Genomic DNA, 15,545 nt, shown 5'->3' on the forward strand with positions numbered 1-15,545 from the left:
AAAATCACTAGATGTTCAGCCAATATCTGCCTCAGCTGCTTACATTTTGGGTGAAATACATCGAGATAAAAATGATGCAGTTTTGCCTCTTGTACGATTGCTGCTGCACCATCATAATCTTGTTCCTTTTGTCACAGCAGTGGTGGAATTAAACTTGAAGGATATCCAAGATGCAAACACAGTTTTTAGAGGAAACTCTGGCTACCCGATGTCTGGATGAGATGATGAAAATAGTGGGAGGGCACTACCTGAAAGTAATCTTAAAATCTACTCTAGATGAGATATGTGAATCCTCAAAATCCTGTGAAATTGATCCTATTAAATTGAAAGAGGGAGATAATGTAGAAAACAATAAGGAAAATCTGCGTTACTATGTGGACAAGTTATTTAGTACAATTATAAGATCAAGTATGAGCTGCCCCACTGTAATGTGTGATCTTTTATTCTCTAGGGCAAAAGGCTACTCAGAGATTTCCTAATGACCCTCATGTTCAGTACTCTGCAGTGAGCAGCTTTGTATTTCTTCGTTTCTTTGCTGTAGCTGTAGTATCACCTCATACTTTTCATTTGCGACCTCGTCATCCAGATGCACAGACAATTAGGACATTAACTCTCATCTCAAAAACCATTCAAACTTTGGGAAGCTGGGGGAGCCTTTCCAAAAGCAAGTCAAGTTTCGAAGAGACATTCATGTGTGAATTTTTCAAAATGTTTCAAGAAGAAGGATATATTATAGCAGTTAAAAAGTTCTTGGATGAAATTTCATCGACTGAAATTAAAGAGTCCAGTGGTACAAGCGAGCGTGTGCACCTGAAAAAAGATGAAATGAATAAAAGAGCTCACAAAGAACTCAAAAAAGAATTTCAAGAAACGGTGGTTCTGCTTAACCAGCAGGGAGCTCACCTACCACAAACAGCCAGGCAAAAATGCTTTGTGTCATTCCAACTCGGCTATGGCTCTCAGCACGCCCAAAAGACATATAGTAAATCAAATGTAAACTACATTCTGAAAATATCAACCCAATATACTAGTGCACTCAAGAAGGGGTAAAAGATATTGAATATCATAAAAGTAAAGCAATATCATACCCATATTTGGAATATTCTAAGTAACTCTAGCTGCCCATTTTTAGAAAAACACTGGCAATGAAGAAGGTCCAAGAAGAATAACTGAATATTAGGCAGAAGACACCTAAGTGGTTATTATAGTTGAACCCATTCATTTTACAGATTAAAAGAAAAAAATAAAGCCCACAGTAGTTAAATGATTTGCCCAAAATCACCCAGATTGGATGGGGGTAAGGGGCAGGAATCACCCAACTCATCTGTGGCATGGTTGGGATTATATTCCTAATCTCCAGAAGGCTGTTTAGTTCTGACATATTTATATTTCTTTTTCTGAGTAAAAGTTTAAAAAATGATAGTCTTATCAATTTGGAAAATAAGGTTTAGACTACATATTCTTAATCTATGGATAATTTCTAAAGAGCCCACACCCTCAGAAGTAGCATTTTTCTGGAGAGTTTCTATCTTTTGCTAGATCTCAAAGGAATCCAGTGCTTTAGAAGAACAAATGCAATCCAAGAAGACAAAGATCAGAATGGGATGAAAATTCTTATTTAACAGTGATATACTACAATAAGAGGTTTAACCTTTGGAGCACAACATAATTTCAGGGGAAAAAAAAAATCTCAGGCAGCACTCCTGCTACATAGTTTTCTTTCTGACTGTTGCCATGCAACAAAGTTTCTCTGTCAGCTTCCATTTCTAACAAAAGAAGGGGCGCTGTACTTTCAAGCAATGTGGAATGATAAATACCTATGAGATGTTATCATTTTTGAAATTCAAAGGAGAACAACAAATGGAATTCATTACCCTAAAGTAAATAAGCAAGGGCTTAAAAAGCTTATATAAAATTATGGCTGGCAGCACCATTAAAGCTACTGTTTGACATCATGGAAGATAACTTCAGAACATCCCTGGGCTTAAGGAAGCCAGAGGCAGAACAGACTGTGGACACCTCAGAATGGTACACATAATGCCTTCATGTGACCAGTCAACATCCATGGCAATGGCCAGCTGGTGGCAAATACCTTTAGAATGTTCTGTGTCTGGATGCAAGACAATGCGGACATATTTAAGATCTCCAAATTGCTGGAGGAGCTCTCCAAGTTCTTCTTCCTCTGAGTCAAAGGACAGGTTTCTATGAAGACAACCAGAAGGTCACAAGAAAGGTCAATTACAAAGTGAGATCTGTGTTCCACTACAAAGTAAATGAATTAGACATTTATAGGGGGAAAGAGGGAGGGAGAGAAGGAGGGGGTGGGGAGAGAGGAGCAGAGAAGGGGAGAAGGTCTGGGCCCTTGCCTCTAGTGCCGCTCTGGCAGTTTCCTCACTTGTGTGAATGAGAGGCTCAGAGAATTGCTTTTGTCCATGGGGAAAAAAAAAAAATGAACACAACTGCTCACAACCACTCTTCCTTGTTCAGAAATAGCACCAATACAGAAGGGGTGGACTCCAATAATCAGGCTTCTGCAATATGACTCTGCCCTTGGTCCCAAGGGACTTTCTTATATCAATCAGATTCTCTAGCAGAGTATGAAACTTAAATAGACATATACAAAGACTTGAATTCTATTCAAAATAGCAGTATCCCAACGAAGACTTCCAAGGTACTAGAAATCTTCTACAAAGTGACCTAGGTGGTGGTTGTACAAATATATACATGTGAAAATTTTCACTTACTAGTAATGTACTTTACATAACATGTTATACGTATTCAAAAAAAAAAAAAAAAAGGCAGGGTTGCTATAGAAAAGACCCATAGACGCCAGCAGCAGGGTCCTAGAATTACCCAGATTCTCATCAGCTTCTTGAGGTCCACTCTTTGACAACTTTGATTCTATAAGCCACCTTGTGTTTATCCCACAAACTCTCTTTTTCACTCAGGATGGCCAAAATGAGTTTCTCTTACTACAACCAAAGTTTCTCTTACTACAGCAGTCTAGTGAGAAAAAGTTCTGTCCCTCTCACCCCAGATTAGACAGTTTTTTTCTTTTGTGTTTCTATAAAATCTAGGTTTCTATTAAAATTCTATAAAAGTCAAAAATCCTTCATAATAACAGAAACAGAAATATAATAAAGTGTACTAGCTAAGTGCAAAAAAATAAATAATTACATGTTTAGCATCTCTAACCCAAATACCAATTAACTTTCTGAGCACTGACATGATGCTCAAAAACTTCTGGACTCTGAATTTTGGACTTTTGGATTAGAGACAGACACTAAACTGGTAAAATGTATGCAAATATTCTAAAATCTGAAAAACTCAAATCTTTTTTAACACTTCTGGTTCTGTGCATTTTAGATGAGGAATACTCAACCTGTACTTATTTCTTCTGATGGAATTACAAATGCTGGAAGATTCTGTTCTCCTAAATTTTGATATACTATAAAGATTCCTCATCTCTCCAGCTATGCACATCCTTCCAGGGTTATGAAAAATAGCTCCTAGTAATTGCAACAATTTTACTTTGCTTATACTCAATAAATAACCCCATAACTAATTCTAGTTTATGGGATAATCAGATAAATAGAAGTTTTCTATAATAAGACATATAGAGGATATATCTATATTATTTCTTCTAATTTGCTTCATCATGTATATCCAACCCTTTACATCCTATTTCACCCCTTTATTTCCCTAAGTTATTAACTAAAACACATACAGAAAAGTAACGGAATCCTTGGTATTGAGGTCACAGGCTTCTGAATGTAACTTTTCTCCTTTCTGTAATACAAAATTATTTACATGGAAGTTCCAAATTTTGCAGTTTAAAAAAATGGAAAAACTATGGAAAGATATAATAGTAACATAAGTTACTATTAAACAAGAAATGGGAAATAGCCTGTTTTGGCCAAACTCATCTTTGTAAAAATATTTATGTGGGCATCTGTAGGGATGATTTCTGAGTAGTGATTAAGGTTTAATTTTCTTTTCTACCTGCTCATGTATTTGCCAAATATTCTACAATGAACATATAAGTTACCTATATAACAAAAACAATATTAAAATACTATACAGGAGAATAAAATACATACTTCTAAAAATAGACCCAAATGAGCCTAGTGCACCAGAACTAAGGAAAGGACTAAAAGACATGCTTGAGGTGAACTGAAGATATCCTGAACTATAAAAACATCAATCTACTGTTGGTAGGGCTGAAATAGCAACAACAAATGTGCAATAAGACCAAATTCTACCCTCATCCCACACCACCACGTTTTCTTGGAAACAGCATGTCTTACTTACTCTGGACACTGCTTTAAAAGGTAAGGTAGTATGGAGAGAAAAATCATTTGTGACAGGTGTGTCACCCCAGTACTCCCTCTAAAACAAAGGCCAGAACCAAGATGTTCCTAACAGTTGAGATGCTAATTTGTTCCAAATAATGCCACCCAAATTACAAAGAATGAAATCTAAAGAGGACAAAATATCCGGACCCCTGCCACTCCTTACTTTCTGCTTTATAGTTCTGATTCTCCTGTATGTCCCATTGTTTGGACATTCCCAGAATCAGATGTGATGTGCTAATGGTCTTACAGCATGTAACTTTCTGGGCTTGGTAACATGAATACTGCCCAAAGGAAGCAAGCACAGGAGGGAGCAGGATGGGAGGGAAAGATGGAATGGAGGAGAAAGAAAAAAGAGAGGTAAAAAGAAGAAGTGGGGAGAAGAGTTGGGTAAGTGGGAGAAGAGAGAGGGAAAAAAAGGAAGAGAGGAAATCTGTCAAGGCAATGAAAACAACAGTTCTCTAGGTAGAAAGCATACCTGATAAAAACAGTTTTGCCTTCACTCACATCAGAGGGTAATTTCCTCTTCTTTTTCTTTGAGACATGTATATCTAAGGTAAAAAGAAAAATGAGTAGTGATTAAGGTTTAATTTTAAAAGACTATACAGGTGCAAGCCATATAAAAAAGGGCTAACTTCTTAAATATGCAAAGATCTTGCATAAATTAATAAAAAAATTTAAAGGTGAACAAAAGATATGCAGCTAAATATATGAAAAGATGCTCAAACTCAAAATTAAGGAAAAATATAGCAAAGGGGCAGGGATGTAGCTCAATGGTAGAGCATGTGTTTAGCATGTACAATGCCCTGGGTTTAATCTCCAACACAAGAAAAGAGAAGAGAAACTGCACAAGAAATGAAAGACTACTTTCACCCACAGATTGGCAAAACCAAAAAGACATGGAATCCATTGTAGTGCAGATGTGAGAAAAATACATTCCTATATAAGGCTGTGATAATGTACATTTTCTGGAAATATAAAACATGTAGGATCTTTTTCTTTTTTAAAATAATTTTTAGATGTTGATGTACCTTTATTATTTATTTATTTATATGTGGTGCTGAGGATAGAACTCAGTGCCTCACACATGCTAGGCAAGTGTGCTCTGCCAGTGAGCCACAACCCCAGTCCCAAACATGTAGGATCTTTAAGGAGAAAACATACACATAAACATGTTATATTTTGTGTGTGTGTGTGTGTGTGTGTGTGTGTGTGTGTGAGAGAGAGAGAGAGAGAGAGAGAGAGAGAGAGAGAGAGAGAGAATGTACGTGTTTTTGCTTATAACTATGTTAAAATGTTCTCTAGATCCATAAGAAACATAACACTGGTTGTCTCGGGGGGTGTACCCTGAGAGGCTGGGGATCTAGATATAAGGGATATTCAATACTTATTTTGAAGAATAAACATATATACTTGTGTGTACACAGGAAATTTCCAGACAATTCTACAACAACAGTTGTTACTTTGGAGAATTATTAGGAGGACTGATGAAGAACTTTACTTTCCACATTATACTCTTCTATACTGTATTTTCTGGCTTGCTCTCATTATCATAGGTTAGTCCTGTAAGTTTTTCAGGTGAAAGAATGGTCAGAGACAGCTGAATCTGGGATGTAGGACGCAGAGTCTCATGGTCCTTTCAGTGTTAAAGTTTCAATTCTAAAGAGGCTACCATTCCAACCTCATAGAAAATCTTGTTTCCTCTGATTTCTCATATGGTCAAATCAATATGGAAGTCAAAGAGCTGAATAAAAATGTCCAACTAGACAAGCCAAAGGTCCAGTTCTTGGTCATTTCTTTTTCTATAATGACTTGCCTTCCTCAATAAATGAGTTAACTCTCAATCAAGGTAGCAATAGAGATTTGTAACAGTTTTATAAAATGCTTGCAGAGGTCCTTAACATGTACTGAACTGTGCCCCTCCAAAATTCATACACTGAAGCCCTAATACCCAATGTGATTGTATTGGGAAATAGGGACTTTGGGGAGTTGATTAAAGCTAAGTGAGGACATTCAATAGATTTAATGTCCTTATAAGAAGTGGAAGAAAGACCAGAACTCATTTTCTCTCTCCCCACATTTAAGCACACAGGGAAAGGCTATATGAGGCCACAGTGAGATGGCAGCACTTTACAAGCCAGGAAGAGAACCTCTCCGGGGACTAAATCAGTCAGAACCTTGATCTGGAACTTGTGAGAAAATAAATCTCATGTTTAAGCTTCCCAGTCTATGGTACTTTGTCATGGCAGCCTGAGTTCATTACTCAATCATTTATCCCATCTCAACTCAAAAAAAGGTTGTTTGACACCACTTTGGTATTGACATGCAATATATCCTATTTATCCAGTTATTTATTCAATTTGGACAATGAAGACTTTAGTATCTCAGTATTAAACTAGGTTTTAAATTGCCCAGGAAAGAGTCTTAATCCTCAAACACCACTTTAAATTCATTTTAAAAACAAACAAAAATTAAATGTCAAGCAAAAAAAAACCTTAAAAAGAAAGGAACATAAAGGTTTCCTTTTCCGCATTTAAACATAAATTTGGTTGAACAACTTAGGGTCCTATTTAAAGAGACCGGGGCAGAAATTAACTAAATTAATTAAATAACTTATTATTTATGAAGATCCAAGCAAACCTTCATCCTCTTTTTCTTCAGCACTGCTATCACTCTGTGCCAATCCCTCTCCACCATCAATGCTATCTCTTTCCTCCAGGTCACTGTCCTCATCAGAGTGGTCTTCCTCACTACTTTCTTCGGGAGCTGCTCTCTTGACTGCTCTGCAATGACATAGTTCAGACCTAAGGATCTGAGTTGTTTCATGGCTATTCCACTTCATTATGCACGTCAATTTTAGGAAGACAGGAAAATTCTCCCTCTCAGGGACAATCCTGTATCTTCCTCTATTGTCTCAGAACAGGCTCACTGCTTACCTCTTCTGAATTTGCACATGATTGGTCATTTTTGATTCTTTATTCTCCTCCTCCTCCTCCTCTTCTTCTTCTTCTTCCTCATCATCATTATCATCATCATTATTGTCATTGTCTTCATCATCGTCGTTGTCGTCATCATCATGATCATCATCTTCTTCTTCTTCCTCTTCCACCTTGCTATTCTTTTTTTTAGTTGATTCCTGACATTTAGGTTTATGACTCTTCTCCTCATCTATGGAGGAAGGTAAATAAAGTTAGGAGTTTCTCTAATAGCCAAAACAAGGTTGTTTTAACTGGAGCAACGAATACTCCAAGTTCCTAGTTCTTTGGTTTTTCAGAATTTCATAGATTTTTCTTGACTGTATGGTAGGCCATTCATAACTACTGGTTCCACATTCAACTAAACATAGATCAAAACTATACTTTTTTTCTCTGTAATCATTCTCAAAACAATTCAGTATAACATCTATTTACATAGCACTACACTGTACTGAGTATTAAAAGTAGTCTGGAAATTATTTATAATACATGGGAGGATACTGTAGAATCCATGCAAACCTACACCATTTTATAAAAGAAACTTCAACATCCCAGAATTTTGGTATCTGAGGGGGATCCTGGAACCAATCCCCCATAGGTACCAAGAGACAATTATATATAAGAAGTGAAGCTATGAGGAAGGAAAAAAAGAAAAAGAAAAACAAAACACTCATCAACCAGATTTCTCTAGAGTTTGTCTCATCTTCAGAAGCCTGAAGGTTAACCTGCCCTAGAATTAGAGAACAGCAGTTCAGCCTCTCCGTAAAGCCCACTACTTATACGCTATACCCAGCACAACGATCACTCAGAGGACCAAGCATAAACTTCAATCTCAGTGAGATCTATTCTGAGACCCTGGTGGCTCAAAACCCAACTATTCTCTAAATGAAATTCAAGTTTCAAGTTTCTCTATTCTGAACGTTTCATCATTCCCATGAAAAGTTGGGAAAAGAGAGCAAGTACAGGGAACAATAAACTTGGGCCCTTCCTCACCCATGTCCATACCCCATGAGTGGGCTTAGAACTAAAAAGATCTTATTTTGGTATCAAATCACCAGATGGTCTGATATGAAGTGACACAAAGCCCTGGGCTCATTTCTGAGCCTAAGGAACTCAGAGTTTTTCCTGAATGCTCTGTTTTGGTTTTTGTTTTTGTTTTTTTGTTTTTTTTTTGCCTACTCTTGTGCTTTTGATGTCTCCAGCCCAATATTCTCACTCTGACAAGCAGTTTCCTTTATATTTTTAGCATAAACACAAGAGTTTTTTTCACAATCTCATCCAGGATATCCAACCCTCCTATCCAATGCCTTACCTGGGGCAGAAACAGTCTTTGTATCTTTATATTTATCTTTTGCCACGGCCCAGTCCACTGCCACTGTCCGCCCTGTCAAATAGGAAAGTGGCATCAGCAAGGCTTTCCTCCTCCTTAATATCCCTACTCCTGTATGTGACTTTCAACCCATGAAAGACAGTAATGGAACCAGTGGAGACAAGGAAACACCAATTCAGAAATGACTGAACTTTAGCTGCTCTTTTTAATTCTTAAAACATTTAACAATTACAAATTTTGCCTATCACAGGTACCACACCTTAGTAAAGATGAAGGAGAAAAAAAATGAAGAATTAGAACGTTGTTTCCAGTTAAATCAGCAAGTAGCAAAACAGGCATTCTGGACTAATGGGCACCTTACTCAAAAGCTAGAAAATCTCTTAGGCACAGTACCTGAGTAGCCTCAGTGAGTTTAATAGCCCATGAATGCTGAATAGTAGTCACAACCAAGAGGAGGAATCTAGATACCAACCTGCATCTATCAGTGATTATTTCCAGGATATTCTTCATTAAAAATTTAAGAGGGTACTCACACCAAATAAAGACAAGAATCCTAGCATATATTCTGTCAAGTTTAACCTCAAGATCAAGCACTAGAAATATTTTACCAAAACAGCTAGTAGTGACTCTCCACAGTGCAAACATCTTTTAAAAAACTGTTGAAAGTGGGTTACTGTGCTAATTCACCCAAATACCAGAAATATCTGGGTCATGGTATGGTTATAGAAAACTTACCTTTTATCTCTTTCATGTTCATTCCTTTGAGAGCTTTTCCTGCTTCTAGGAGATTTCTGAACTGAACAAAAGCAAAACCACGCATCTTTCCATCTATATAAAATGTACAAAAAATTTAGAGGCAGCAGTGCGGAGCCACAAAGCACTAAGGAGATCAGAGCAACCTGGGCTGACAAAATGGCCCAAATCCCAACAACCAGACAGGTAGACCCTTCCCAAAGGCAATAATTTATATTCTCTTGTTAAGTGAACCCTGACTCATGCTTGAGGAGAGCCAAGAAGTCAAAAGCAAAAGTAACTAATCTTCTAAAATTAATCCTAATCTAATTAAAAACCATAGAGGGACTAGCACTATTACTTGGGTTTTCATTACTTGCCAAGTCCTGTGTCAGACATTTCATAAATAGCCTAATCATCATATTCAATTCCCAGTACCACCAAAAAAAGGAAAAAAATACAAAATAAAAAGGGTTTAGCAAATTAGTAAGATCTTATCTCAAAATAAAAAATAAAAAGGGCAGAGGATCTAACTCAGTATAGAGGACCCCTAGGTTCAATCCCCAATACCATTTAAAAAAAAAGAAAAAGAAAAAGTATAGAGGACCCATGATATACATCTAGGATTGATAAAGAGTAAGACATGAAGCTTGTATTTCTGGTTCAAGGCAATATGGAAAAAGACATCAGATGAAGATTGATATTAGTACCTGGCTTCCTTGGGATATTTACTTCCAGAACAGCTCCAAATTGAGCAAATATTGTTTTCAAGTCATCTTCTGAACACTATAGCAAAAAGTGAAGAAAGAAAAATAAGAAATTTATCTCATCAAATAAACATGAAGCTGTCGGGAGCCATTCTCACACGTGACTGGGTAACTCCCGGTTAGGGTCTGAGGTGCTCTGGCTGTGTCGGAGCTTTCCCGGCCCTCTCCTGTTGAGAGAACCTGTCCATGTGGGGGTGTGACTGACCACTGACCCCGGAGGCCCAATCACTGACCCTGACCTTGGAGTGCCGCCCCCCCTTCAACCTTCATTGGATGGAATTATCCCCTGAATTTCTTGTTCCCCAATAAAAGACTACTCCCTGGCGTGCTCACTCTCTCTCTCTCTCTCCTGCTAGCCCTGAGTAATCCTTGCTGCCCTGCCGGGCGGTTAGAGATGGAAACCAGAGAGGGGAGCTGTCTTGGACCTGGTCATAGAAAAAGGTAACTGAGTCTGTGTGTTTATTTCGATCTCACTAGCTAACTTTTATGCCAAGAGCCTCATTAATGAAACCATTGCACTGGCCGCATGGTGGATGAAGCATTGACTACAAAGATCATTCATTAAGAATAATATCAATATTTTTATTTTATTTCTTTTTCACTTCTGAAACTAGGTTATCAAAATAATTCTGAATTGATGACATCTTACTTTGTATCCAAGGGGCCAAAAAGGCAGATGTCAGAGAATTTTTCCACTCTCCTTCATAGCAGATTTCCCAAAAAGGAGGGCATCTTACCATTCAATGTCCTTAAAAGTTATTGTTAATACAGGCCTATTTTTTCAAGTTAGTAGGCTAAGGTTCATTCCCAGGAGGAATTAAGCCAAATTATACCATCCTGTAAGGAGCTCTACCAGTGAGCATGCCTTGGCTCCAACTGCCTCCAGAACACATACAGCAACCCACTTTCTACATTTTCAGAAGGTATTTGCACTAAGTTAAGTTCTTTATCACTTACCTTAAAACTCAGGTTCCGAATAATTAATCTGGCTTTCTTATCTGCCACTCTGGCTTTCTTAGGCTTCAGTTCCTTCTTTGGGGACTCCGAATTTTCTAAAAATATAAAAGGCATGGAATAACTCTAAGCTCCAAAACTAATCACTTCTAGGTTAGACATCACAGGGCAAAAGCTATTAGTAACAGATGGCATTTACCACAATGTTAAGCATGATATTAACCAGGAACACCAGATTTTCCAAGCTGAGGGGGAAGCAAAGGACTCAAATGAATATCAAAATACACCAGGTGATTCTGGATATCAAAAATAAATTCAAGGAGCTCTAAGTTCTAAAGACTACCCAAGGTTGCTATGCCTCTTTCATTTTCATAGTGCTGCTCTCCAACCTGGGGGAAACTCCAGAAATTACCAGAATTACTAGAAATTCACCATTTTTCTTCTTTTCCTTGGACTTATTCCTTAGTTTTTTCTTGGCAACAGTCACATTGATCTTGCAACCTTCAAACATAGTAATCTCCTTGAGGGCCCTCTGAACATCTTCTGGCATGGAAAAAGTGACATAGCCAAAGCCTCGACACACTTTACTCCCTGGAACAAGAAAAAAAGTGAGTAGGGTGAATAGGACAGAAAATCATAAGCCAAGAACATTAATAAGTAAATCCTCAAAGGCTTAAGCTACTCCATCTGTGTACAATATGTCAAAATGCATTCTACTGTCAGTATAACTAATTAGAAACAAATTTTTAAAAATAATAAATTGCAGTTAACATACCAAAAAAAAAAAAAAAAGGCTTACACTAGCAGAAACCTTGTGATCAGTTTACCAAATGTCTCAGGAAAGAAAGATACAAGGCTGGCATCTATGAGTCCTTCCCCACTTTCTCAGAAACTGTTAGGTTTCTTCTTCTTTTCTAAGTTGGTATCTTGCCATTAGTTCCTGTTTTCCCCCTTTCCTGATAATCTTAAGAGTATGAAAGATCTGCTGGGCATGGTGGCACATGCCTGTAATCCCAGCTACTCAGGAGTCTGAGGAAGGATGACTACAAGTTCAAGGATTGACTCAAAATACAAAATAAAGAGGCTGGGGATATAGCTCAGTTGGTAGAGTGCTTGCCTAGCATGTACAAGGCCCTGGGTTCGATCCCCAGAACCATCAAAAAATTAATTAATTAATTTAAAGGGCTTAGCAAGACCTTGTCTCAAAATACAAAATAAAAACGGCTGGGGATCTAACACAGTGTAGAGGACCCTTGGGTTCAATCCCCAGTAGTATTAAAAAAAAAAAAAAAAAAAGATTTGGAGGACCCATGATATACATTAGGTCCCCAAAGAACTCAATATCAAATAGGAAGAAAGATCACCAAGGAAGGTAGGAAATGTAAGTACGGTAACTTTGAAAATCAGAATATAAGACTGCAGTCCCTGTTTAGAATAAGTCAGCAACAGGGCCAGGGATGTAGCTCAGTAGTAAAGTGCATGCCTAGAATAGATGAACAACAAATGCCTAAGGCCCTGACAAAAGAACCTCAAACAATAAACACTGCTCTGCAGATATTATTACCATTATTACAAATGCCTTAGCTATTCAGTATCAAATAAAACCTTTAATGCAAATTAGGTTCAGCAAGTTCCTTTTCCCAAAGAATAATCTGAGACAGAGGAAAGCATTCATTTTAAAAAAAATTCCAGTCAAACCTACACAAGACCCACTAATGAATAATAATCTGCAGTTTAAGAAACATTAATATATAGCACTCTCATTCTCTTATTCACTTATATCAATCTTAGATTAACAAAAGAACCAGGCAGTTGCCATGACTTTGAACAACAATTAGAGCCATGTTGACAATCATAACTATAATTTCTGTTATTAACAGAACAGAAGTTAAAGTATTACATATTTTGGGTAACACAGGATGCCTATCTCAGTGTTCCTTGTCAGTCTAAGAGAGAGAAAGGAATGTTCCTATAATTAAAACCCTTATAATTCTCATTCTAATACATGCCATCCATGCACCTAGGAGACATCAAACAGAAGATGAAGTATACAGCAACATTCCACAAGTCAGTAAATCTCTTCAGTGGCTCAAGTCAAAAACCTTGGAGTCAGATCTAACTTCCTGACTCCTTTTTCTCATACTCCATATATTATCCATCAGCAAATCCTTTCAGTCTTTCCTTCAAAAATGTCCATATTCCAACCACCTATTCTCACCTCCACTATTACCATCTAAGTCCAACATCATGATCTTTCACCTTGATTATTCCAAGAGCCTACTAATGGTCTCTTTGCTTCTGTCCTATTCTCCAATAGTCTATTTGCAACACAGTAGTCAGAAGAATATTTCAAAATGTAAACCAGATCAGTTTCTGCTCTCTGCTTAAAACCAATGGCTTCCCATAGCACAGCAAAAGCCAAAATCCTTGCAATGACCTAAAAGGTCCTATATGACCTGGTATTCTGTATTTCATCTCCTAATCCTTTTGCTTCAATTATTTCAGTCACCCTGCCCTCCTTGCTACTTCTCCCATATACCAGGCACACTCCTGCTTCAGTATGCTTGAGCTTGCTGTTTTTTCTTCTTTGGAATATTCTTCCCCAAAAGACATAAAGCTCACTCTCTTCACCCTGTCTATATGGGCTCTTCTCCCCTGAAACCCCCTGATTGTACACAGACTCCCTGTCCCACTTCTCTTAGTTTTCTTCTTAGCATTTACCCCCACATCACAATATAGTTGGATTATTTGTTTTTTGGATGTCTTCCACACTATAAAGATATAAGAACAAGGACTTCTGGTTTGTTGTGCACTGCTGTACCCCCAGAACCTATAATACTGCCCTAGCAACAGTAGCTATTCAATAAGCACTTGATGAATAAAGGCAAAAATAACTATCATACTGACTAAAAGCTCAAAGTCTGATGATCAAATTCTGGGTCTACTATTTATTAGATGTATGAACTTAAACCAAAGTTAGTATATTTCCTAAGTCCTATTCCTGTATGTAAAACAGGAATAAAATTCTTCACCCACTAAGATTTTTGAGAAAATTAAACGAGAACATGTATCAAACTCAGCACTGTCACTTGGCAATCAGTCTTTACTTTTACTTTACTGGGGACTGAACCCAGGGGCATTTTACCATAGAACTACAACCACAGCTTTTTTGTTTATTTATTTATTTTATTTTGAGTTGCTTAGTGCCTTATAAGTTGCTGAGGCTGGCCTAAAACTTGTGATCCTCCTGCCCCAGCCTCCCCAGTCGCTGGGATTACAGGTCTGTGCCACTGCACCCTGCAAAAACAGTGTTTTTAATAAAGCATGGGCAAGGCTTAAAAGTCCACTGACTGCCACCGGGTGTGGTGGTGCTTGCCTGTAATCCCAGGGTTTCAGGAGGCTGAGGCAGAAGTTTAATAAATTCGAAGGTAGCCTCAGTAACTTAAAGAAACTGGGGGGGGGGGGGGGGGGGAGGGTTAAAAGGCTGAGAATATAGCTCAGTGGTAAAGCGTCCCTGGGTTCAATCCAAAGTACCAAAAGGGGAAAAAAAAGTTTGCTATTTTCATTATTACCAAATAAGATCACGAACATAAATGTGCATAATATAAACTGAAAGCGCTACAGAAACCTAAAACGAGGCTCTGACTTTCATAAACCGATCCTATAGGCCCGTCTAAAGCCCATTCAGTTTGAAAAAGAAACTCAATTCCTAGTGCATTCTCTCAGGGGCGTATAAAGAATAATTTAGCTCCCCGAAATTTGAAAAGGTGTCCTCGAAGAGATCGCGTCCCCAGGAAAACCCCAGCCCTCTCCTAGACCGTCCCGCCCCCTACCTTTCTCAGTCACCACGAAGCACTGCTTCACCGGGCCCACCTGACTGAACAGTTCTTCCAGCTGCTCGCTGCGGGCTGAGGGCGGGAGGCGACCCACAAACAAGGTCAGCCCGGCCATGAGACCGGGAAAACTAGGGTCGTGAGGCCAAGAGCGAACACGGCCACAGTACTCCGGTGGTAAAGACCGGCTGGAGTACGACAACCACGCCGACTTGCCAGGCGATCCCGGAAGTGCTCTTCACTCAAATGACTCCGGCGCGGAAAGCCTAGTGGGACGGGGAAGAAACGTTCCGGAATGAAAAAATAGTGACGCCCCGGGGGTGGAGATTTTGAGCGAGGCTCCACCCTCTGTCTCAATACCGATCCCTCCACCGTTGGAAAACTTATCAATAGTTTACTCTTTCTGAAAATCTCACCTCCCGAAAATCTATCCCAATTCATCAAGATAGGCAAGAAAGGCAGGTTTGCTCTAGGCCTTATCCGGGATCTATCATATAACGAATGTTTTAAAATATTTTCTGAAGAGTCTCCACAGATTTCCAGTTTACGCGCTTAAACTGCAGGCAGAACGCACACAGATGTACACCATTCGGACAATTCTC

At 38.4% G+C, this 15,545-nt stretch overlaps 1 protein-coding gene and 1 pseudogene across 3 annotated transcripts in view; one reads left to right on the top strand and one right to left on the bottom strand.

Moving 5' to 3' along the window:
• Rbm28 (RNA binding motif protein 28) overlaps positions 1 to 15,174 on the bottom strand; it is a 39,779-nt gene extending 24,605 nt beyond the window's left edge. For all 3 annotated transcript variants that reach the window (XM_076834333.2, XM_076834331.2, XM_076834322.2), the window contains exons 1-10: positions 14,944 to 15,174; positions 11,543 to 11,701; positions 11,114 to 11,208; positions 10,100 to 10,175; positions 9,393 to 9,485; positions 8,640 to 8,711; positions 7,289 to 7,520; positions 6,993 to 7,135; positions 4,831 to 4,903; positions 2,093 to 2,202 (exon numbers count right to left, since the gene is read on the bottom strand). In XM_076834333.2, the coding sequence (XP_076690448.1) occupies positions 2,093 to 2,202; positions 4,831 to 4,903; positions 6,993 to 7,135; positions 7,289 to 7,520; positions 8,640 to 8,711; positions 9,393 to 9,485; positions 10,100 to 10,175; positions 11,114 to 11,208; positions 11,543 to 11,701; positions 14,944 to 15,061 (1,171 nt within the window). In that variant the 5' untranslated portion in view covers positions 15,062 to 15,174. The remainder of the gene's footprint in view (positions 1 to 2,092; positions 2,203 to 4,830; positions 4,904 to 6,992; positions 7,136 to 7,288; positions 7,521 to 8,639; positions 8,712 to 9,392; positions 9,486 to 10,099; positions 10,176 to 11,113; positions 11,209 to 11,542; positions 11,702 to 14,943) is intronic.
• Positions 225 to 997, top strand: LOC143411775 (ras GTPase-activating protein 2 pseudogene; annotated as a pseudogene).
• Positions 15,175 to 15,545: the final 371 nt, after the last annotated feature.

This window comes from Callospermophilus lateralis, chromosome 1 (genome assembly GCF_048772815.1).
Source record: "Callospermophilus lateralis isolate mCalLat2 chromosome 1, mCalLat2.hap1, whole genome shotgun sequence".
Taxonomy (NCBI): Eukaryota; Metazoa; Chordata; class Mammalia; order Rodentia; family Sciuridae; genus Callospermophilus; species Callospermophilus lateralis.